At 43.0% G+C, this 25769-nt stretch overlaps 1 protein-coding gene across 1 annotated transcript in view; it reads right to left on the bottom strand.

Annotated features, from left to right (window-relative positions):
* Window positions 1-388: 388 nt before the first annotated feature.
* The window catches only part of LOC124254921 (acyl-protein thioesterase 1-like), a 57004-nt gene continuing 31623 nt past the window's right edge, over window positions 389-25769 (bottom strand). Inside the window, exons 3-8 of the mRNA XM_046688765.1 lie at window positions 17309-17374; window positions 14885-14932; window positions 13334-13404; window positions 11934-12112; window positions 5119-5286; window positions 389-3206 (exon numbers count right to left, since the gene is read on the bottom strand). Of these exons, the coding sequence (XP_046544721.1) occupies window positions 3144-3206; window positions 5119-5286; window positions 11934-12112; window positions 13334-13404; window positions 14885-14932; window positions 17309-17374 (595 nt within the window). The 3' untranslated portion in view covers window positions 389-3143. The remainder of the gene's footprint in view (window positions 3207-5118; window positions 5287-11933; window positions 12113-13333; window positions 13405-14884; window positions 14933-17308; window positions 17375-25769) is intronic.

Here is a 25769-nt window from a genome sequence, read left to right as displayed (position 1 = left end):
CTATTCTCAGTTTCCATCAATAAAGACTTATTTCTTCTTTTGCAGTGACAATGTATTTAAAAATGTCTAAAATATAACTAAAAATTACAGAAGGCAGATCTCAGTCTTATATAATCGAACTTCAGACAGGTTAATCTTATCTCATAGCTGTCAAAATGAGTAAATATCATCATTTCAAATAAGGATCACTTCAATCCAGTGATTGAAATCATGAGCATTAATTAATGTATAGAAATAATATAGCCCACATCTGCAAAGTCCTCAAGCCTGGTCATCTGTTCTCTCACAATACTGCATATTTAGAGTCTCCCAAGACTCTGAAACCCTGTGGTCAAGACACAGCACATGCATGTAACTCTGTTGGCAAATAAGACATATCACAAAGTGATGCTGATTTCAACTTTTATTTCTTAACAATATCAACAATACAGGAGGAAGAAAAGGGACTGATTTTTGTAAAAGGTTTCTCAACCAGTTTCATTGACAGTGTCTGGGTACAAGGGGGTAGGTAATAAGGTGACGACGTCATGCAGCTTTTGTGCCATCCGTCGGGAAATGGAATGATAAACAATACCACTTGAATATACAGGCTCCGCACAGCAGTGAGCTGTGGTGTCTGTGTCTCTACACATCAATAAACATTATCAAATGTTCCCGTCGGGAGATCACACAGAAAAACCTCACACAAGACAAAGAGGCTAGCACTCTTCATAAAACTATTTTAGATACTACTGAAGAAATTATTTGAACATTTCAGATGCGATGGCATGTGTCAAAATTTGTAGAATTTACACCTTTTCGGTGGGGGTGTCAGGACATGACTCCAATCCCGTTTTCTAATGGAGAACATATCATGTCTCATACATCTGCGTCATTAACGCTACTAAGGACGGTCACGTTCAATATGCACAAAACAGTTGAAGCTCATCCAGTATGCAAGAAGCTCTTCTAAGAACAATGAGGATGAAGATCCGTTCAGGTATGTTCTGTCACATGGCGCTCCAGTGCCTGACAGTGTACTGCCTCCCTCACACCTTCCATCCCTCCCATATGTATCCATATATACACTAGAGCTAACAACATTGTAGCAATCTGTAAATAAGCACATTTATTGCACATCTGCTACGAGCATAGCAATTATTTAATGATCTTTTCTGAATACACGGGTGTAACACAGTCAGGTCTTTTGAAAAGTTCAATATTACTATGACACTAATGATGGTGCACAAATTGTGCAGAGAGCTAGAAAAGACGTGTATATAAGACATCCACATCTAACAGTTAAAATGACAAGAATTCAAGTTTGATAGCCTATGGCCACATTGTAAAATGACACAGTTAGCATTATCACAAAATCAACAGAGAAATATACTTTAAGATTTTCAAGGGACATGTTTGCTAATCAGTTTGAGGGTCTAGTGACATAGCAGTTATCTTGGCTTGACTGACGACGACAACTAAAGCCACAGGCGCCCTTGGACCAAGCACTAGTACTGCAGCACTAGAGTAAATACCCACTGGGGGCAAGACATACACAATGTGTATACACACACCAGTGAATTGGGTCTATACACAATGTGTATACACACACCAGTGAATTGGGTCTATACACAATGTGTATACACACACCAGTGAATTGGGTCTATACACAATGTGTATACACCAGTCAATCGGGCCTGTACAAACTTATGCCCAATCTTATGTTAATTTCAACCATGATGAAAGGATTCAAAGCCTTTGTCAAAGTTTCAGTAGAAAATGGCATTAATACAGCTGAACAACAGTAGGATATGCATGTATTTGTGTATAAGTATGATGAAAAAAATAACTAACATGGCTACTTTGGTTTATTTAAAACATTCTTATCAAGCTTATTTTGAAAAGTAAGATTAATAATCCAGCTGGAATTGCTGCCATAATGAAATACCTTCACATCAATCTGATGAACAGCATATGGAAACTTATAAACATTGGAAACCTTAGAAACAGATTTCATCAAATAAAGAAAATCTTATTTAACACAAGATGTAAAAACAAGTTTCAATGTTAGAAAGGCTTCTACAATGGTTCACGGCAACTGTGTCAATTGTGACATAATACTTTTTATATCTATTCTAGCTATTCTCAAAGAGACACACAATACTTCTAACATCAAACAGATGAAAATGATTTTTTGCATTTAACTATTACACCATTAAAACTTGCATAAACCATATAACTTATACACAATCTGCATGGGCTGAGAAATCAAACAATGTACATAATTCAAACTTTACAGACAATCTGTACATACATCTCCTAATTACAGTGTAAATGCTGATCTCAGATGTTGACGTCAACCTGCACAATCAAACACTACGTACAAAACAAAAACCTTAACTAGAATCCAAATATTAAAACAAGTAGCAGTGGGATGAGGAAATATTTCCAGCAGTAGGAACCACAGACACTCCAGGGTTGCAGGAGAGATAACACTGGTTAACCCATTTAACACCACAGCATGTCACTGACTCTTTGATTTACCATTGTCAGTAGTTTGCTTTTAGAAATTCAGAGTTCTTATGAGCCCTTACATGATTCATCCACCACTTATGTCATACAAAGGAAACTGTTTAAGGCATGATCATTTTTAAGAATGAATAGTGTAATTTTTTAAGCATACTCATACAGGAAAGAAAACCTTACTAGGAATATATACTGTCCTCTGTGTTGATAACATATTGCGTAGCTGAACAAACATGTAAACAATGGTTGAAGTTATCTGTTATCTAGTCTTGCATATCAGCATAGAGTGACTGTGTTATAACCTCCCACACAGTGCTACAGCATGTTTTCACATGCTCAGCTAGTGAATATCCTACGTGACATGGGTATGGATGTTATAACCGATTTGACCCTTTCGTCACTAGAAAACACACACACAAAATACTAAAATTTGATCGTACCTAAATAACACATCAGTTTTCAAACACTTGAGTTCATGGTCAGTTTTGATTCACAACCCATGAAACCTGACAACTGACAACAGAGAAGATACTGTTCCTTTCTCAGCATATGTCTGGCTTTTCTGTAATGATACACTGAGGAGAGTAGGTTATTTACATGGAATCTAGTGGTAGTTTTCACAAGAGTTGTCTCCCTTGCTATTTACTTGCTCCTTGCTGCAGTAAAGTTGTTTTCAAGAATTGTTGTACATCTATCATTTCCTGCAACAGAACAAACATGGGATGTAAACAATTGTTATCCATAACCTTTGTGTGTTCACATACTTGTGATAACAAGAATGATTAATGGTTCGTTCTGCAGCATGTGACTGTAACTTCAGTCGACAGCCAATAACAGCCAGACATCAATATTTTGCACAAAGTCTGCAGCTAATGTCAACTAATAACATCTTTAGCACAAATAAAATAGTTTTCTTAACCCAATTTGCCTGTTGAAGGCACTTTTTAAAAATCCTAGATAAACAACTGCTTGTATAATCATACAGAAAACTACAGTCCATTTGGCTCAAAAGCGGACCGATGAATTGCAATCTGAATCGAAAACTAATAAACAAAAAATACTCAATGAAACGGTGATCATAATCAAAACATCATACCCACTCTATGAGGTTTTTGCAGAATTTGTGTCCTAAAAATAAAAAATGTAAAATATTGACATAGTTCACTATTTGTTACGAGGGAGGAATGCAGAGAAAGGGACAGCCAGGTGTTCGAGAAAGGATGGAGACGGCACAGCACAGGTTAATGAATCAATAACTTTGTGGGCACTTGTGCACGTGCTTCTCGAACACCCGGCTGTCCCTTTCTCTGCACTCCTCCCTCGTAACAAATAGTGAACTGTGTCAATATTTTAATGATAGATTGTTAAACAACTTTTTTATTTTTAAGACAAAAATTCAGCAAAAACCTCACAGAGTGGGTATGATGTTTTGATTATGATCAGTGTTTCATTGAGTATTTTATGTTTATTAGTTTTCGAGTTAGATTGCAATTCCTCGGTCCGCCTTTGAGCCAAACGGACTATAGATATGTTCAGGGTGCCAAATAAGCATCACTATACTGAAGGTGTAAAGTAACTGACCAAGTATATCTGAAAACAAAAACTTTGATGAGGAAGAATAATTACTTGTCTATTATGTTGTTTTGTAACCACACTTTGCTGTTGCTTCAGTGTACACTGGGCTCACAAAGACAACGTGTTGACATTCTGTCAGACCACTGTGTAGCTCTCATGACAAATAAACATAACAAAGATTTTGCCATAGACTTTTAATCTCATGCAAAAATTCTACCCAGTAATACAAGAATGGGTGATCCTATTTTGTGGTAGATTGAATTGAATAGAGGTTTGAGGAGGGAGATAAGAGAGGAGTGGACAGTGAAAGTCTAGTGTGGGTGGGAGGGAGAGGTGTGTGTGCGTGCTTGTGTGCGTGCGTGCGTGCGTGCGTGGCATACGTTCATGCGTAGGAGGCTACAGAAATTGAAAGGTGATGTTTTCACATAATATGTGGAATGTGTTTAAGCTTTCATGAAAGTCATCTCCCAGGCAATCAAGCACAAGCATACTTTATATACCAAAATAAAACAAGCAATATGAGGTATGTGCTTTCATGAATTCAAACTCTGATGACATAAGAACATGACAATTACATCTGGCCTGAAGCATAATTATGATCAAAATTGTTATATCAAAGTAAATGGGATTGGTGAATTCAAATATGGTTCAATGTCACCTTCATTGTGCTTAATGGGTTTAATTGTGCTTACATTTTGTGTGTGTGTGTGTGTGTGTGTGTGTGTGTGCGCGTGCGTGCGCGTGCGTGCGTGCGCGCGCACACACAGATACATGTTACCACTAGTACTAGTCCAGTCTAATACTGTCACATAATACTGACTGAGTATCTAACCATCGAGTTTCCCCTTTCTTGGCAGTCACTGGATCTACAAGACGAGTGAGTGAGTGAGTGAGTGAGTGAAGTTTTACGCCACACTCAGCATTATTCGAAATGAGTCTGGACCAGACAATCCAGTGATCAACAGTATGAGCATCGAACTATGACAAGGGAGGCCATACAAGTGGGACTACACAAGAATAGTACCCTTCCCTTCCTACCTCAGAGCAGGAGCTGTGTCCCATAGTGTATGTTTTGAATTCAAGTTCCGGGTTGACCTTTTTGATGAGATCCCGTGTGGCCTCACCCCACTGTAAGTTTACCAGGGGGTCCTGAGTACCATGACATTGCAGAATTGGGAATGGTGATGGCCTCTCAGGTTTTTCAGTCTGAAACATGTAATTTTCAGAGTAAAATTGATATTTTATACTATCCTGACTCATGCTCTTTTGCTTGTCTCCTTCCTCTTGCGAACATAGTGGAACACTTGTATATCCCCAATTGAAGTTCCCTTCAATGTAAAATCACTAATTAGTACTCACCACGAGTTACCCCAAGCTCGGGAACGAGGGCGCCACCTCCACCCATGTGCCTCACTCTCTCCTCATATACTGAGCCAAACATTTGAATTTACAGGGAAATCCAAAGTGTTATGTGGGGAGGATGGGAGGGCTGACCTCATGAGTCAGGATAAGTATAAAATATCAATTTTACTCTGAAAATTACATATTTTTCCTTATCCTGACTCATGCACTTTTGCTTGTAGTATCCGACAGAACAGGAGGTGGGAATATATATACTTTGGATTTTTAATAATTAGTGATTTAAACTGTGATGATTGTAATAACCCTATGGGAACTTCATAAAGGCATTGAACTGATGAATTCCTGCTGCTAACTTATGCTGCCATATAAAGGTTATTACAATGTACTTGTTATGATAAAGTATATATAACATGGATTAATACAATGCTTAAGACTAATAGATTAAGCTTGTTAATATGCTAGTATAAACTCCTTAGAGTTTGATAGCTAAAATACTTTAAGATATAAACATAGCACTAAGTTTAAGATATGATTAAACTTAAGCTAATTATATAATAACAAAACTCTATAGAGTTTGTTAGTTAAAATATTTATATGATATAGACATAGTGCTGAGCTTAAGATATGAATAAGCTTTAGCTACATATATATAGCAAAACTCTGTAGAGTTTGTAAGCTAATATATTTTTACAATATGAGTATAGTACTGTGCTTAAGATATAATTAACTTATGCTACATATACAATAGCCAAAAACTCTGTAAAGTTTATTAGCTAATAGATTTATAATGTAACCATAGAACTAAGCTTAAGATATGATTAGACTTAAGCTAAATGTATATAGCAAAAACTCCTTAGAGTTTATTAACCAATATACTTTTATCTTATAAACATAGTACTGAGCTTAAGATATGATTAAAACTTCTAAGCTATATATATAATAGTAAAACTCCTTAGAGTTTGTTAGCTAATACATTTTATAATGTAAACCATACTGCTTAAGATATGATGAAACTTAAGCTAATTATATAATAGCAAAAAACCCTTTAGAGTTTGTTAGCTAAAATATTTATATGATTTAAACCTAGTATTGAGCTTAAGATATGAAGTAAACCTTAAGCTAAATATAGCTAAAAACTTTTTAGAGTTTTGTTAGCTAATATACTTATATGGTATCAACATAGTATTGAGCTTAAGATATGAAGAAAACCTTAAGCTACATATATATAGCAAAAACTCCGTAGAGTTTGTTAGCTAATACATGATATAATGTAACCATAAAGCTTAAAATATGATGAAACTTTAAGCCCAATATATAAAAGCAAAAACTCTTTTGGAGTTTTGATATAAACATAGTACTGCGCTTAAGATATGAAAAAGCTTAAGTTACATATATAATAGAAAGAAACTCCGTAGAGTTTGTTAGCTAATACATGTTATAATGTAACCATATTGCTTAAGATATGATGAAACTTAAGCCAAATAGCAAAAACTCTTTAGAGTTTGTTAGCTAATATACTTATATGATATAAACATAGTACTGAGCTTAAGATATGAATAAACTTAAGGTACCTATATAATAGCAAACTCCGTAGAGTTTTTTAGCTAATATATTTTTACAATATGAGTATAGTACTATGCTTAAAATATACTTAACTTAAGCTACGTATATAATAGCCAAAAACCTCTGTAGAGTTCGTTAGCTAATGCATTTATCATGTAACCACTGTGATGATAAAAAAGAGCTTAAGTAAATTATATATAGCATGAAGCTATTTAGTATTGTTATAAGATAAGTAAAAAATCTGTTAGATTGACTTATCTTCTCCGAGGAACTGTCAGTTGTTGTGCGAGGACCATGGGATCAATTGGTGGATACCTGAGACGCCCTCGTGGTGATATCTCAGATAATGGTTGGCAACCACCATATCGTATTTCCAGAAATAAACCCTCCATTATTTCAAATAACATTTGTGTAGATCAATTGTGTGAAATTAGCTTCTAATATCAGCGAGTATTAAAGCTCATGGAGGGTCGGATTAGGTCCATCCGCGTATGCACGTAGTATGACAGTTCTGATCCAAATGGAGATATAGTACGTGAGACTTTACTCTGCGTAAGTTGATGATAGAGGAAATAATCTATTGCATTTTTTCCTCTTGTTTGGTTCGGTGGAGATAAATTTTCAGTGCTCTTGCTGGCCATCGTGATAGAATCATCGTATCATGGAGTCCAAGTATGTCATCCAGGCGTGTTCATAAACCTCACTTGTGAGGTGTTGGAGCACTATATTCATATCCCCAAGTTGGAGCTTGAAACTTTCCGTTTTATTCTCCAAACAGAAGCTTAGTAGGTTTACTAAACATCTAGTTGTGTTAGTCGCTTGATGATGAATTTCAGCTGTAGTCTGAAACGCTGTGGGATTTAGATCCACTTATATCTTCGCCTAGGTAATTACGCCATAAGTCCTTGACGATGTAGGTGCACAACCCGGTGTGTCTGTCCTCGTTGAACTTTATGTAAAAATCGCCTGCCGTCGCCCTCGCCTTTAACTTGACAGGGAGGTCTCTAACCTGAAGAAAGCAGTCTAATCATGAAGGTTCAGGTTAACTGGACTGTAATGAGGCTTGCTCGCTCACTGATATATAGTTGTCACTTTCAGACGTAAGTCTTGAATTGTGAACTGAGATCGACCTCTGCGTAGGTCGTTGTCCCTCAGCGGTCCAATCAGAACAAGGCATTTTGATTCTGTATAATACCCGCTACTGTGATGTCACCGGTGTAAGCGGAAAACAACCTTGAATAAATTCTTGTCGCTCTTTGATATTAGCATAAACGCCGGTCTTCGCCAGAAGTTCTCCCGAAGTTATCCGAGTGACCACGCGTTTCGAGGGTTAATGGTAACTGCGGCGAAACCTCCGCCAAATATCTCGCTCTGTAAAATTAATGCTGGGTAGGTTATTTTCCTGGTTGTCGCCGTGAAAGTAATTTCAGTTTTGAATATAATCTCGACTTCCTTATATAAGGTACAAACAACTTGCAAGTTGTGAGCTTGTAGACTGTATACATGAATGTATCGTCATAATTGTAGAATTAAAGTTGAACTTGTTGTACATATTTCTTTCTCAGAAACGCTGGATCGATTATGAGTTATACCGCTGTAACAAGGCTGCTGTTCAATTTCGATATTGAATTGTCTGCAGATATGCGTAATGGTCACGCATGTAGATAATCGTGATGGCCGTCCGGGATTGCATATTCTAGCAATTTATAATGAATAGTTGATTTCTGTGAAGATTTCTGTCGTTGACTAATTAATACAGCGGCGTTCTGTGTTGTAAATAGCCTGTGCATTTGTTCTTCGTAGAAGGCTTATAGCTGCATCTGGCATACAGTTGATAGACAACTTATGCGATGTCTTGAACGGACTGACTGACAGTAGCTATATATGACGCAGTGGCTAGTATATTGAGACCTTGGAGGAGACTTCCTCGGTGAACGCCGAGAGACTTTCGCTAAGTTCTCAAGTATCCTTCTAGATCTTCTGGGTGAAGTAGACTTGGAGCCACTTAGCCTACGCGAAGGTATCGAGTCAAAGCCCCATTAGTATATATATATATATATATATATGAGCTTGCTTCACGAACGGCCTCTGTGTTTAACAGGATGTGGGTTACGTGGCTACTCCTCCGTGGCGCCCTTGTGTAGCTGGTGAGGCTCTCTAGCTCGCGGTTGAGGCGGCCCTGGGACTTGTTGGTTCTGCAACATAAGTAGGGCGAGTGGATCATCCTATTATCTTCAGAAGTCGAATTACGAAATCTGGTGATAAGTGTCTCATCGATCGTTCTAGATCTATTTAGGCCAAAGAACATACTTCTCGTCATGGATTCAACTGAACCAATTTACGATCGTCATTCTTGTAGTTCTTATTCTTGACATCGATGATCCATTTGTAGTTTTCATCGATGTCTTGAGCCTTGAAGAAGGGGTCCATGTTGTGCGTGGAGAACTTCTTGGCGTGAAAGTTCGTCAATTGTGGTGTCTAGATTCTGTACTACCGCAGCAATCGGGTCGATCGGAGGTAGGGTGATAGCATCTGCATCGTCTTCCTTCATCATGTATGTCTGCGCCGTATTGTCACTCTTGGAAGGTGATGAGAGAACTAGGTTGTTTACCAACCAATATCGTATCTCTGCATCTGAGAAAATGATTCCTCCATCATCTTCTATTCCAGCATCATTGATGACAGGTTGGTGCTCTTCTGATGGTGGACTGTGTGGTACTATCTCTATGTCAGGTGACGCTCGTGGCGATCTGGTTGTAGACTTTTGTGCAGACCTGTGTGATGACCTGTGAGGTGATCGACGTGGTGATATACGCGGAGATCGGCGTGGTGAACGACGATGATCTCGTCTTTGGGTTGACCTTCTCGGAGACCTGTGAGGAGACTTGATAGCTTCGCGAAGCTCTTGAGTAGTCCCTCGATGTCCTTCTGGCAGATGACGATCTGGAATCAGGTGTTCTTCGCGAGTGCCTTCGCGACGCTTCCTCTGCGTCCGGTCCTGGGGAACGGCGACTTTGACCTTCGTGAATGCTTCCGTGAGGTCTGGTGGTCTGAATCTGCATCTAAGGATGAAGCCGAGGAATGTGATGATCTATCCCGTCTTCGTGAAGGCCTTTGCGAAGGCTGTACATCTGGGTCCTTCGTCGAGGTGGTCTGTGACTTCCTTCGCGAAGGTGGCTTCGCCGTGGCTGCTACGCTGACGGGGGGTGCCTCTGGGGTGTCGTCTTCGTTGGAACCTTCGCGAAGGCTCATGCTCTGGGCTGGCCGACGAAGTGGTCGGTACCCTCTCTGCGATGTTAGCGGTGGGGCCCTCAGGGAAGTCGTCTGACATCAGTGTAGAGACATCAGGCTGCATGGCGATCTCTGCTGATGTCATTGTAGCTGTCACCGGTCGCTTCTTGTCTCATACGTTGGGGATGATGATCGGCTGATCATCGTAGAGGTCCAGTTCAGCGGCTGGAACAATCTCGGTTGAGAAAGTCCTAGTAGACTTCGTTGATTTCCCCTCAGAGGTCTGCGAAGTCTGCGTTGAGTGTTGGCAGCGACGGGACCCTCAGGAAGATCATCGAATATCAGCGTTGGTACATCAGGTTGCATGTTGATCTGCGCTGACATCACTGTTGCCGACATCGGTCATTCTTTTGATGTACATCAGGTATGATGATCGGCTGATCATCATACAGGCCCAAATCTGCAATGTGAACAATCTCGGCTGAGAAAGTTCTAGTAGACTTCGTAGAATTCCCCTCAGAGGTCGACGCTGCCCTGGGGGTGTGAAGTCTGCGTTGAGATGTAGTAGAAGCCCTCTAGTCTTCGGCTGCGACGATGGGATGTCTGGGGAAGCAGGACGCTTCTTGGAGGCGGCGGACTACGTCCCACGCCTCTCCACCACTCTAGCGGAATACCAGACGGGAGGGGGGTCGACCAACAGCAGTAGACTGGCGAGGGGTTCAAGTATCAGTCTGCATACGCAATCTATCTGCTGTGCGTCTCAAACGTAAAGTAAATATTTATTAAAGGCAGAATTGGATAAATTAGTATCACAACTGCAACGTGAATAAAATGAACATGGCGCAGTACAACTAGGGCATATTAAATGCGGATCAGCAGCAGAATAAAAAAGTAATCTGTAATAGTACAGAATTTACATCAACGTAATCCATTGAAACAAACATGGCGTCCCGTGAATAAACAGTAGAAACACGACTAAATATCAATATATAATTATTGAAAGATACTAGCTAAACCTCTATAGATGTCTATACGAGGTAACTAAGTAAATATAATCAAAGGATATAGTGTTTCGGGAGACACAGGTGCTCTCACGTCCAGCTCACTGGGCGAAGAAGGAGAGAGTGAGGCACATGGGTGGAGGTGGTGCCCTCGTTCCCGCGCTTGGGGTAACTCGTGGTGAGTACTAATTAGTGATTTTACATTGAAGGGAACTTCAATTGGGGAGATACAAGTGTTCCACTATGTTCGCAAGAGGAAGGAGACAAGCAAAAGAGCATGAGTCAGGATAAGTATAAAATAGACATTATCGTACACTTAAAATCAGATTTAACTAGTTAAGTTAATAACCATTATGAATATTCATGCATGCCACTAACAGCAAAGAAACTTTGCAAAGGTTTACAAATGAAATGTACAGAATAGTGTACAAACACCATCATTAACAGGTTTTGGTGAGCTTGGTTTTACGCCGCTTTTAGCAATATTCCAGCAATATCACGGCAGGGGACACCAGAAATGGGCTTCACACATTGTACCCACATGGGGAATGGAACCTGGGTCTTCGGCGTGACCAGCAAATGCCTTAACCACTTGGCTACCCCAACCACCCCTCTTTGGTGATACAAAAACTATACTTCTCTTGGAGGTATCAGCTTGGACAAGTTAACCCCGATGCATGCTTGTGTTTCACATACCAGCTTTAGGAATTTTTTATGCAGTGGCATCCACGTGCTGAGAGCCAGGACACCACCTATTGGCTTGCCGAGGTTAAACGCGGTGTAGAGAGCTACTGCCCCTCCTTGAGAAAAGCCCCCGATCACAATCTGACTGGACGGGATGCCTGCCTTCTCCTCCTCTTCAATTAGAGACTTAACTGGGAAACAACGAATGGGTAAGTATGAAAGTGAATGTAATAGTTATTTTCAATACTGGGACTACATAAGCTGCTGAAACATCACAAAATGTCAGGTGATTTCATTTCCAGCAATGAGGTACCAATATTGTTTTACTCTACATCTAAGAAATATTACCTAGTAACGAAGTACATCATGTATACCACTAATTTATAAGTATATCATTCACATACCACACACTGAATATATATATATATATACATATCACTCACCTACTTCAAGTACATCATGTCATATCTACCATTGAAGATCCGGGTTAGAATTGATCTTCAGTAACCTATGCTTGTCGTAAGAGACTAATGGGATCGGGTGGTCAGGCTCGTTGACTTGGTTGACACATGTCATCATATCCAAATTGCATACAATGATGCTCATAATCTTGATCACTGGATTGTCTGGTCCAGATTCAATTTTCTACAGACCACTGCAATATAGCTGGAATATTGCTGAGTGTGGCGTTTAGCAGCAAACCAGTCATGTCATATCACTTACTGTTCACACCAAGTATATCATTTCCATATCACCCACATCAAGTATTTCATGTGTGTAAACCCAATGACATCCAGTATATCATGCCTGTATATCACCGATGGACATAAAGTACATCATGCACATATATCACCCACTGACTTAAGCAGAACATGTCTATGTCACTCACAGTCCTTAAATATTTCATGCTCACTTCACTCATTGACATGAAGCATATCATGAATATATCACTCACATCAAGCAGATCATGAATATATCACTCACATCAAGTAGATCATGAATATATCACTCACATCAAGCAGATCATGAATATATCACTCACATCAAGTAGATCATGAATATATCACTCACATCAAGTAGATCATGAATATATCACTCACATCAAGATCATGAATATATCACTCACATCAAGTAGATCATGAATATATCACTCACATCAAGCAGATCATGAATATATCACTCACATCAAGCAGATCATGAATATATCACTCACATCAAGTAGATCATGAATATATCACTCACATCAAGTAGATCATGAATATATCACTCACATCAAGTAGATCATGAATATATCACTCACATCAAGTAGATCATGAATATATCACTCACATCAAGTAGATCATGAATATATCACTCACATCAAGATCATGAATATATCACTCACATCAAGTAGATCATAAACAATCACTCACTGATATTACTGGCTTTCTTAATGCCCTCCTCATCTTCTGCACTTTCAGCTGAGAGACCATATATATCAAACCTGAAGAAATATAAACACTGTTAAGCCAGTACGCATGTGTGCATCTGATCAGATTCAACAAGTGGAAGATCAAGTCTACACTGGTATTCTACTGAAACTATTTACATAAACTGGTTCCTTGTAAGGTTTCCTTGTTTCTGCATTGACTGGCTCCTTGTTTCTGCAAAGACTGGTTCCTTGTTTCTGCATTGACTGGCTCCTTGTTTCTGCAAAGACTGGTTCCTTGGTTCTCCATAGACTGGTTCCTTGAAATGGTTCCTTGATTTTCCATAGACTGGTTGCTTGTTGGGTTTCCTTGTTTCTGCATACACTCCTTTGACTGGTTCTTTGTAATGGTTCCTTTCTTCTCCACACATTGGTTCTTTAGTTCTCTATAGACTGGTTCCATGTTTCTGCATAGACTGGTTCCTTGGTTCTCCACAGATGCATTTACTTTGAACATTTGATATTTTCTCTTTTAAAAACACAAAAAATGAAACAGAATTTGAGGCTAGAATGCACTTTACCGGGCGCAGCCCTCGCTGCTCCCTTTACGATCCTTAGGGTTAGGGTTAGGGTATGCCATCCTTTATGATCCTTAGGGTTAGGGTATGCCACCCTTTACAATCCTTAGGGTTAGGCACCCTTTACGATCCTTAGGGTTAGGGGTTAGGGTTAGGGTATCCCAGCAGCGCTAATTAATCTGAAAAAGTGCATCCGGTAAAGTGCAGTACTCCTGAATTTGATCTTGTACATTTACAGTATTTATATTCAATAGGCTTGTGTTTCCTCGTTAGGCCATTACCTCTTATATGTTTGATCTTTGTGAATGTCAGAAGTTGTTGGAGGGAAGAAATATAAAAATGGAAAGGCTGAAATCAGCTTTTTGGAGAAGGGATCTCTGATGCATTTACAAATATTACCCACAGAAGGGAAAAGGCGGAAAATAATTGGTGATTTAGCCATGATAGGCACCAACAACTACACAGGGCACCACTATCGAATCTACACAGGGCATCACTATGGGATCTACACAGGGCATCACTATGGGATCTACACAGGGCACCACTATCGAATCTACAAAGGGCATCACTATGGGATCTGCACAGGGCATCATTATGGGATCTACACAGGGCACCACTATCTAATCTACACAGGGCATCACTATGGGATCTACACAGGGCATCACTATGGGATCTACACAGGGCACCACTATCGAATCTACACAGGGCATCACTATGGGATCTACACAGGGCATCACTATGGGATCTGCACAGGGCATCATTATGGGATCTACACAGGGCACCACTATCGAATCTACACAGGGCACCACTATGGGATCTACACAGGGCACCACTATGGAATCTACACAAGGCACCACTATCAAATCTACACAGGGCATCACTATGGGATCTACACAGGGCATCACTATGGGATCTACACAGGATCATCATGTAGTCCTTGTATACAGTTGAGCCTAGAAACAACTTCTCTCACTTACCAAGATGGCATTGGGAAACCTCCATTTAAAGATACAGGTGCTATAGCTCTGAAACAAACACAACAAGTCATGAGAACATCACCCACTATGTCATGGCACACTTCCAGCTAAAGGTCACTCATTAAAACAGTGATTTACAATAGTATTTAAAGATCTTATAAACTCTGGATACAACATTCTTAAACATCATCGACAAATCTGTTTTGCATACCAATCATTCACTGTCTCAGAAAATGAATTTATCTAAACCCTGTACAAACATATGACTGTCTGTGAAATTACCATAGATTTTGCAATACAATGATATATACTTAATCAGGGTTTTACCCTGACTCACAAACATGGGGGTCTGGGTATATTAGTTTTACTGGACCTTGCAGACAATATGACAGTCCTGTGAAGTAACAGTGTAGAGAAGTGTACAGTTTGATAATTTCTTTAGAGCCTGGAATGAATCATTGAACATGTGGACTGATGGATGAAATGATGCACGTAACTACTCTGAAAGAAAATAACAAACACTTAGCAAAGTCATAGATACAGTGAATAATACTGTACGTCCCTCTGGACACTGAATTGTTTTTCAGTGTCCATTCTCTACATGAGTTGCGTAAAACCCTGTTTAATGCATACTTGATGCATACATGACACACCTGATACGTTATGTTACATGTGACAAATATGTTCCAACTGCTTAATATCCTGGTGTATACATAAGATAGCAAAGTGAAACAAGAAGACAAAGTCATCAATATCCCCTGCAACGGCAAAATACTCTTTATGAATACGTCTGCTAGTTATGATTATGTCAAATGTTTTGGAGTGTATACAGCAAAGTGGAAGGAGAGGATTGAAAGGTGTTTAAGATTTGCTCCAGAAAGGAGCACTACCACCAAATTCAGCTGAAGACTAACTTGTTGCCATGTAAATGCAACAAGATGACATCCTCATAGCCACAGCCTAAGTCATGTTTCCATGGAAACAGCAAAAAATAAAATTCATATCTGGGTCTAACCCCCAAAAGGCACATCTAAGGATCATGCTTGATATGTGTACCAAGCTTCATAAAGCTAGTATGTATAGTTTGGAAGATATGCTTCGGACAAAGTGTGATGGACGCAAGGACAGACACACAGACGGACGGACGGAACTCATTTCTATATACCCCGTATCTTCGTTGTTGAGGGGGATAATTAACTTTCATGCTAGACTTCTCAAAGCAAATTGACATGTATAAAACTTTGGTGTAACAATTCACTTTCTAAATCAATCACAAGTGTTCTTATATTTCACTACTGCCAAATAGCTCCAATATTGCTGAGTGAGGCATTAAACAACAAACAAACAAATCATATATTTTGACAATGAAGTTTCCTTTATGAGAAAACCATGACGAGGCACAATTAGTGTTATTGATTGACTTAGACCACAACATATTTGCTGTGCCAATTAAGTTGTCAGTGTGCCTCCATTTGTAAAGCCATTGATCAATATTGCATAATAATTACCATACCTCCACACAATCAATACCAGAGTGCCGCATACAAACAGAACGATGGGGCGAGCATCATTTCATGCAAATCTTCAACCTTTTCCAAATTTTCCAGATAATTAAATTGTCTTTTTCTCCAAATAATTCAGAGTTGCCATCTCAACACAGACACTGTCGAAATGTGTTCCATTATCAATGAAAATACCAGTAAAAAAAACCCAGGAGTAATGAGCATGTGTAATAGTGTCCGTGTGATCACATCATGAATTTGTCACTAAGGCACCGTGCAGCTGATTCCTTCCTGATGATACATCTCTGTGCATCAAGACAGATATTTAAGTTACATTATCTTTACCATGCAAACTTAAATAACCAGCCCTTGACAGACAAATTATGAAGTGCCAACACAAATACACATCATTAGCGAGGATGCAAAGCTTTTCCCCAATTAAGATTTTTTTCAAGATCACTCATCTTCACGATGTCCACATTTTGAAACACTGAGAATCATTGCCATAATGCAGATAATAAACTCTTGGTAAATGAATCCCAACATCATGATCATAGAGGAAAATTCCTCATTCGTAATCTGAATATTTATTAAAGTTCTTCTCAGCATAAAGGGATTGAGTGAGTGAATGTTTCACCCAGTACTCAGCAATATATCACGGTGACTTCAGCTACCATGTCTAATCCAGTCTTTACAGCAAGCCAGCAGCACAGATGAGGATCCTGGTGTGATGACACACAAGCTGGTCGTCATGCTCCACCTACGACTCGATGTCAATATGGAACAACCTCTATGGATAACAACTTCTTTTTATTCGTGAGTGCGACGTTTCGATACAGATTCTTGTACCATTGTCAAGCAACTTCTAAAATGCCACTCAAAGAAGGTACAGGAGTCTATTGATAGAGAACTGACAACTTACGCTGTTGGGCATATACATTTGATGTTGGGAAGATTCAGCGTCTTGAAATGATCTGCCCAGCTTCTTCTGAAATGAAGAAATCATTAGAGAATAAATAAGTACCCAGAGTGAGTGAGTGAGTTTAGTTTTACGCTGCACTCAGCAATAATCCTGCTATATGGCAGCGGTCTGTAAATAATCGAGTCTGGACCAGACAATCCAGTTATCAATAGCATGAGCATCGATTTGCACAATTGGGAACCGATGACATGTGTCAACCAAGTCAGTGAGCCTGACTCCTATGACAAGCATGGGTTACTGAAGATCAATATTCTAACCCGGATCTTCACGGGTAATAAGAACTCAGAAGGAATTGCAGATTTTCTGTTCCACCTGAATGGATGCTGTAAGTCTTTAGCCCTACTGTTATGTCCCGACTGAATACACAGTGTCTGGCTTGAGACTTACAGCCTTCAGTCACTCAGGACAGATAACCTGAATTTCGGGTTTACCAGTTATTCTATGTGTTACACAATGACATCTTACGCAACATCAATGACAATCACATCCTACAGACAAACTTCACTTAAGGGGTTTATAAATTTTCAACTAAATAATGTAAGCCATTCATCATAAACAAACAATGACATCATGATGCAGTTATCTCAATAACCAAGTTTTGTTATGCCAAATGACTTCAATTGAATAATCATTGAGAATTGCCATATACTGAAATACCAGAAAGTCACTTCACACGATCAAACTCCCCACAATTATCTTAATACCATACTTTCTGTGAGTAAGCGATTTCCTGGGCACCTGTCAAGAAATATCTGTACAACACTACTTTGTCACATTCTGCCGACAAGGTTGAGACTAAAAAGGCCTATGCCTCCTGTATGAACAGCATAAATAACTCACTCCCACATAAAGTCATTTCACTTTAATAAAACTATCTGAACTTTCACATTATGTATCCTACATGTGAATACTAAAGTGAAAGGCCACTTGATCCATCCAAAGTAATTCATCAGAAAAAGTAGGTTTGATTTTTTTATTGTTACAGGCTCATCTACCAGCATATCTACGAACACTCCAATGAAACTATCTAATAGTTCGTTATGTAACACTACCATCATCAATAATGACTCTATGATGACAGTATGATACGTAATGACGCTATGATGACAGTATGATATGTAATGACACTATAATGACAGTGTGATACGTAATGACACTATGATACGTAATGACGCTATGATGACAGTATGATATGTAATGACACTATAATGACAGTGTGATACGTAATGACACTATGATACGTAATAACGCTATGATGACAGTATGATATGTAATGACACTATAATGACAGTGTGATACGTAATGACACTATGATACGTAATAACGCTATGATGACAGTATGATATGTAATGACACTATAATGACAGTGTGATACGTAATGACACTATGATACGTAATGACGCTATGATGACAGTATGATATGTAATGACGCTATAATGACAGTGTGATACGTAATGACACTATGATACGTAATGAAGCTATGATGACAGTATGATATGTAATGACACTATAATGACAGTATGATACGTAATTAACCAAACCTGAAGAGGTTTTCAATTCTTCGAAGAGTCGTCCTTGGGGTACATATTATGCATTTTCCACGCTGAAAATGTCCTGTGACAGTTGTATCAATGTTTTTGAATAAAAAGATTGTACAATAAATAAACATTTTTATTTATTATACGGCCCCCACCTCGTGGAGTTACCTCCCGTTGCGCATGCGCACCAACTGGGTAATCACCTAGGCCCGTATCATCATTCCTTGTGCTGAATAAATCAGTGAACAGAATTGCGGGAAGGCGGAGGGCCCTACCCCAAGGACGACTCTCTTCGAAGAATTGAAAACCTCTTCAGGTTTGGTTAATTCTTCTTCATAGAGATCGTCCTTGGGGTACATATTATGCATAAACACAGACTCACAAAGACCGGAGGCACTATGGAGGAGGGAATTCTGTCCATGCACATACAAATAGCTATCGTCAATTGAATAATGTAACAGACGCCATAACACTCACCTGTCACATGTCCCAGCGCTCGAAAACTAACCGCACAGCTCTCAGTTCGTACACGTTGATGTGAAGGTGGGCTTCGGCTTCGGACCAGAGTCAGGACACCGACAGACTGCCCAGAACACCCCCCCAGCCCGTGAGGGACGCATCGGTCTGAACTGTAAGAGCTGGCGTCGGGATTTCCAAGAGGATCCCCCTGGTGAGATTCCCGACATCGGTCCACCACTGAAGGTGAGGTGTCAATCACCCGGGGACTGTGAGACTCCGCTCCAGGTCCTCCTAGTGAGCCCACAGACTCGCCAAAGCTTGCTGTATAAGGCGCATCCTCAACCGGGCCCGCCACACTATAGAGATCGCCGCCGCCATATGGCCCAGTAGACGGAGCCGCTGGTGCCTGGGGCTGGGAGAGGAACGAAGACACCATCTCCTCGCACTTGGTGACCGGGTCGGGCTTACAAGGAGATCCTTGTGTGTTTGGAACCTCGCCGAAAAACCAAGTCCTGGTGGGTACCAGGTCGATTTCTTGAGGTTGATGATCCACCCCAGTCTAACTAGAATGTCTATCACCGCGGTGAGTAGCATCTAGGCTCGCTGGCTGAGTTAGTGCGCCGAGCAACCAGTCGCCGAGGTAAGGGTAACAACGCCATCCTTGCGAGCTTAGCCAGGGTAGCCGGACTAACATGAGCTTGGTGAACACCCTTGGGGCAGTGGATATGCCAAGGAAGCACCGTGAATTGGTAACACATCCCGCCGTGAAGAGAACCGAAGGTACTGCTTGAACGATGGATGTATGGGCACATGCAGATACGCGATCCTTTGAGGTCGCATTGACGTGAGCCAATCGGCCGGGCTGAACAGAGGAGATCACCGAAGCGCAGTGTTCCCATCTTGAAGGATGGTACTTTCTAGCATGCGATTCAACCCCTTGAGGTTGAAAATGGGACGGAACATGCCGTCTTTCTTCGGGACGAGGAAGTACGTGGAGTAAAATCCCGCCTGTTCCTCTCCCGGTGGAATGTGCTCGATTGCAGACTTGTCCAGCAGAGCCTGAACTTCGTCGCGCAATATGTCCGCCCTTGCCTGACATGACGGCACCGGAGTGCGGCGTATGCCAGTGAAATCGGGAGGACCTCGCTTCCACAGCGGTAAATGGCCTACACTTATGGTGGACAGCACCCAAGTGTTGTTTGTAGCCTTCTCCCACTCCGGCAGGAATAGAGAGAGGCGGCCTCCCACTGGGATGTGGGGTAAGAGCTGCGTGGTCCCGGGCAGCGGAGCTGACTGGGAGGACACACGGCTGGGTCTACAGCCTGATGGGTTAATGGGAGGTCGGGCAGACCTCCCGCTACCGGCTGGGAGCCAGTCAAGAGGACTGCTCTTTGCCCTTACCCTTGGGCGACCTGTTCCTCCGCCTACCCTGCTAAGCGGCCGGGCCAGCCAGCGACTCGGGGTAGGCTGCAGCCCGGGCGGAGGAAGGTGGAACGGAGCCGGGGCGAGAAGCCCGCTGGTGCTCCAACAAGGCCTTAGAGTCCTTGAAGGAGGTAGCTGCAGCGGCAGCCTCCTCGTGATGACCTGCTGGGCCCCAGGAAACAACGCCGCCCCAGACGGTAGGGAAGGGCCAGCAAGGTTCGATGTGTAGCTGCCGAAAGCACCGGTGACGCCGACAGCCACAGCTTGCGCATCCCCATGACTGCGCCACATCACCGCCGACGAGCTGACCGCAAGGAGTCGCTGCGAGGTGTGCCTGAACTTCCGGATAACTGACGGAGTAGCACCCATTACGCGGAGAAACGCCTCCAGCATGCCCCTCCGCCCCAGGGCCGACCTCTGTATCGGTAAGGAGAGGTAGGTCCATGGACCACCACCCAGCACTCTGCCGCATGGCGCTCCGTAGACCTCCTCGTAGGTCCGGGTACACATGTCACAGGGGCTTTCCGCGAGGGCAAACTGCAGTGTTAATCGCCTCTTTGCGAAAGCAGCCGGAGCTGCTCCGAGGTGTCTGATTCGGCCCCGCCGGACGCGAAACAGATCCACCTGGAACTAATTCGCATAACTGGGAGATAACTCTGAATATCTGCCTGTCGAGCATCCACTCACCAGCGGGGCCAGGATCCGCGCGAGAGAGCGCCTGCTCGACGCTCTCCAGCCCCGGGAGATAAACAGGGAGTACCTGACAATCGCACTGGTCGCACCAGAGGAGAAAGTCCCATGTCTCCCGGAGGAGCCCTCGGGATGTAAGACATGGACGTCAGGTTGTCCAACTGAAGACGAACCACCTGGCCCTGGACATGCTCTCGGAAGCGCTCGAAAACCAACCGCACAGCTCTCAGTTCGTACACGTTGATGTGAAGGTGGGCTTCGGCTTCGGACCAGAGTCAGGACACCGACAGACTGCCCAGAACACCCCCCCCAGCCCGTGAGGGACGCATCGGTCTGAACTGTAAGAGCTGGCGTCGGGATTTCCAAGAGGATCCCCCTGGTGAGATTCCCGACATCGGTCCACCACTGAAGGTGAGGTGTCAATCACCCGGGGACTGTGAGACTCCGCTCCAGGTCCTCCGAGTGAGCCCACAGACTCGGCCAAAGCTTGCTGTATAAGGCGATCCTCAACCGCTACCGCCACACTACAGAGATCGCCGCCATATGGCCCAGTAGACAGAGCCGCTGCTGGTGCCTGGGGCTGGGAGAGGAACGAAGACACCATCTCCTCCGGTGCACTCTGGTGACCGGGTCGGGCTTACAAGGAGATCCTTGTGTGTTTGGAACCTCGCTACCGAGAAAAACCAAGTCCTGGGTGGGTACCAGGTCGGATTTCTTTTGAGGTTGATGATCCACCCCAGTCGAACTAGAATGTCTATCACCGCGTGAGTAGCATCTAGGCTCGCTGGCTGAGTTAGTGCCGAAAGCAACCAGTCGCCGAGGTAAGGGTAACAACGCCATCCTTGCGAAACAGCCGCAGGGTAGCCGGACTAACATGAGCTTGGTGAACACCCTTGGGGCAGTGGATATGCCGGGGAAGCACCGCGGAATTGGTAACACATCCCGTCGTAAGAGAACCGAAGGTACTGCTTGAACGATGGATGTATGGGCACATGCAGATACGCATCCTTGAGGTCGATTGACGTGAGCCAATCGCCGGGCTGAACAGAGGAGATCACCGAGCGCAGTGTCTCCATCTTGAAGGATGGTACTTCTAGCATGCGATTCAACCCCTTGAGGTTGAGAATGGGACGGAACCCGCCGTCTTTCTTCGGGACGAGGAAGTACGTGGAGAAAATCCCGCCTGTTCCTCTCCCGGTGGAATGTGCTCGATTGCAGACTTGTCCAGCTAGTCGAAGAGGACTGCTCTTTGCCCTTACCCTTGGCGGACCTGTTCCTCCGCCTACCCCTGCCAAGCCAGCCAGCGGACTCGGGGGTAGGCTGCACCCCGGCGGAGGAAGGTGGAACGGGAGCGGGGGGGGCGAGAAGCCCGCGGGTGCTCCAACAAGGCCTTAGAGTCCTTGAAGGAGGTAGCTGCAGCGGCAGCCTCCCGTATGACCTGCTGGGCCCCAGGAAACAACGTCGCTCCCAGACGGTAGGGAAGGGCCAGCAAGGTCTGATGTGTAGCTGCCGAGTACCGAGACGTCGACAGCCACAGCTTGCGCATCCCCATGACTGCGCACATCACCGTCGACGCAGCTGACCGCAAGGAGTCGCGCGTGAGGTGTGCCTGAACTTCGGATAACTGACGGAGTAGCACGACATGCGGAGAAACGTCTCCAGCATGCCCCTCCGCCTCCAGGGCCGACCTCTGTATCGAGGAGAGGTAGGCCTCATGGACCACGACCCGCACCTGCTGCATGGCGTTCCGGTAGACCTCCTCGTAGGTCCGGTACACATGTCACAGGGGGGCGCCCGCGAGGGCAAACTGCAGTGTTAACCGCCCTTGCCGAGCCTTCCCCCAAGGCGACCGAAGTAAACACGCACTCATCCACCACTGGAACAGCGAACAGGGAATCCTCCCCCAGCTGGTATCTCCGGACAAGCTCAGGCAAGTCGAAACGGAGGCGAGACCCAGACAAGAGGGGATCAACCACGTCCTGAACCAACGATGGGAGAATACGGAGCAGCCTCGCCTGGCAGGCGGAACTCAGACGAGTCTGTACGGCTGGCAGGCACCGCGGCCTGGGGTAGGTACTCGGCAATGCGTTGCCGGACCTCCCGCAAAGCCGACGAAAAACCGAAGGCACCCTCCTGCTCCTCTACCTCCCCAGTATCCATGGACTCGGCGCCCGAGCCGGTGGGCAGCCTAGCACCAGGCACAGAAGAGAGGGAGGAGCAGACAGAGCGCCCCGCGTCGGCACCTGCCATCTCGCACAGACTCCGGTCCCGAGACGCTGGAGGCAGACCAGGCAGAACTGGTGCCTCCGCTCTCATGGGGCGGGACGGCGCAGGGACCGGAACCCCAGGAATCCTCAACGGACCCTGCGCCAACTCCGAGAGGGGGACTGGGAGCGAAGCCTCCCCCTCCGGGGCAGCCGAGGCGTCCGGACCCGAAGCCAGAGGCAGCGGATCTACAGACGCCTCAAGGCCGATGGATCGAGCCGGGCTCGGCAATCCCACCCCCAGACTCTCCGTCCCACGCTCAGAGTGGGCGAGGAACTCCTGCCGGAGTCCTCCAACCGTCTCATGAACGAGGGACCTCATCGAGTCTGCGTGCTGCTGGAACATCTGCGTAATTAACGACATGTCAAAACCGCTACTAGGAGCGTGAGAAGGCGACTGGCGCTGACTTTTTGCCTTGCCTACGAGGCTTTTTGGCTTTGGACGGGGACCTGGGTCAGTTCCTCCTCACCTCCCCGCATTTCTCTAAAGAGAAAATCCGCCTTCACTTCTGGGTCCGGGGAAAACCCCATACATATTTCACAGGTTTCTGAGATATGGTCCGTTTTTTCCATACAGACATTACATTTGTCATGGCGGTCAGCCCTGGGAATGCTCTGTGCACAGAGCGAACAGGAGGAAAACGCCTGAAAGCAAACATGCAAGCATGAAGCTAACAGCTGACCAGCAGCTAATAGACACGTATAAAACATTGAAAAATATGTGAAGGCTACCATGGGAAGAAAAAGTTGGTTCAATACGCAATATTACAATCACGTGGCACGCTAAACTTCCCGCCATGGCAGAGCAACATGTGCGTAAACCACGGGAAAGATAGCGTAAATTAATTAATACAAAGTCACAATTATGAAACAACCGACCGCTGGCTTTACTGTTCCTTTCAAGGACATAAAATAAAGACCATACATACAGGTGGTGTCTCTCAGACATATCTCTTTCAATTTCTTTTGGAGAATACAGCGCTGCTCTACACATCGAACACGTCTTCACATGTGAGTGACAGCAGAAGGAATGATGATACGGGCCTAGGTGATTACCCAGTTGGTGCGCATGCACAACGGGAGGTAACTCCACGAGGTGGGGGACGTATAATAAATAAAAAAGTTTATTTATTGTACAATCTTTTTATTCAAAAACATTGATACAACTGTCACAGGACATTTTCAGCGTGGAAAATGCATAATATGTACCCCAAGGACGATCTCTATGAAGAAGAATAACACTATGATACGTAATGACACTATGATGACAGTGTCATACTTAATGACAGTATGATGACAGTATGATACGTAATGACACTATGATGACAGTGTGATACGTAATGACACTATGATGACAGTATGATATGTAATGACACTATGATGACAGTATGATATGTAATGACACTATGATGACAGTGTGATATGTAATGACACTATGATGACAGTATGATATGTAATGACACTATGATGACAGTATGATATGTAATGACACTATGATGACAGTAGGATATGTAATGACGCTATGATGACAGTAGGATATGTAATGACGCTATGACGACAGTAGGATGCTTAATGACAGGATGATATGTAACGACACTATGATGACAGTGTGATACTTAATGACAGTTTGATGACAGTATGATATGTAATGACACTATGATGACAGTGTGATACTTAATGACAGTATGATGACAGTATGATATGTAATGACACTATGATGACAGTGTGATACTTAATGACAGTATGATGACAGTATGATATGTAATGACACTATGATGTCAGTGTGATACTTAATGACAGTATGATACTTAATGACACTATGATGACAGTATGATACTTAATGACACTATGATGACAGTATGATACTTAATGACACTATGATGACAGTATGATACTTAATGACACTATGATGACACTATGATACTTATATGACACTATGATGACAGTATGATACTTAATGACACTATGATGACAGTATGATACTTAATGACACTATGATGACACTATGATACTTAATGACACTATGAT

The sequence above is a fragment of the Haliotis rubra genome, unplaced genomic scaffold (assembly GCF_003918875.1).
Source record: "Haliotis rubra isolate DU_JTF1 unplaced genomic scaffold, ASM391887v1 Scf587, whole genome shotgun sequence".
Taxonomy (NCBI): Eukaryota; Metazoa; Mollusca; class Gastropoda; order Lepetellida; family Haliotidae; genus Haliotis; species Haliotis rubra.
The sequence above is the reverse complement of the archived record's forward strand: the minus strand, read 5'-3'. Positions and strand labels throughout refer to the sequence as shown.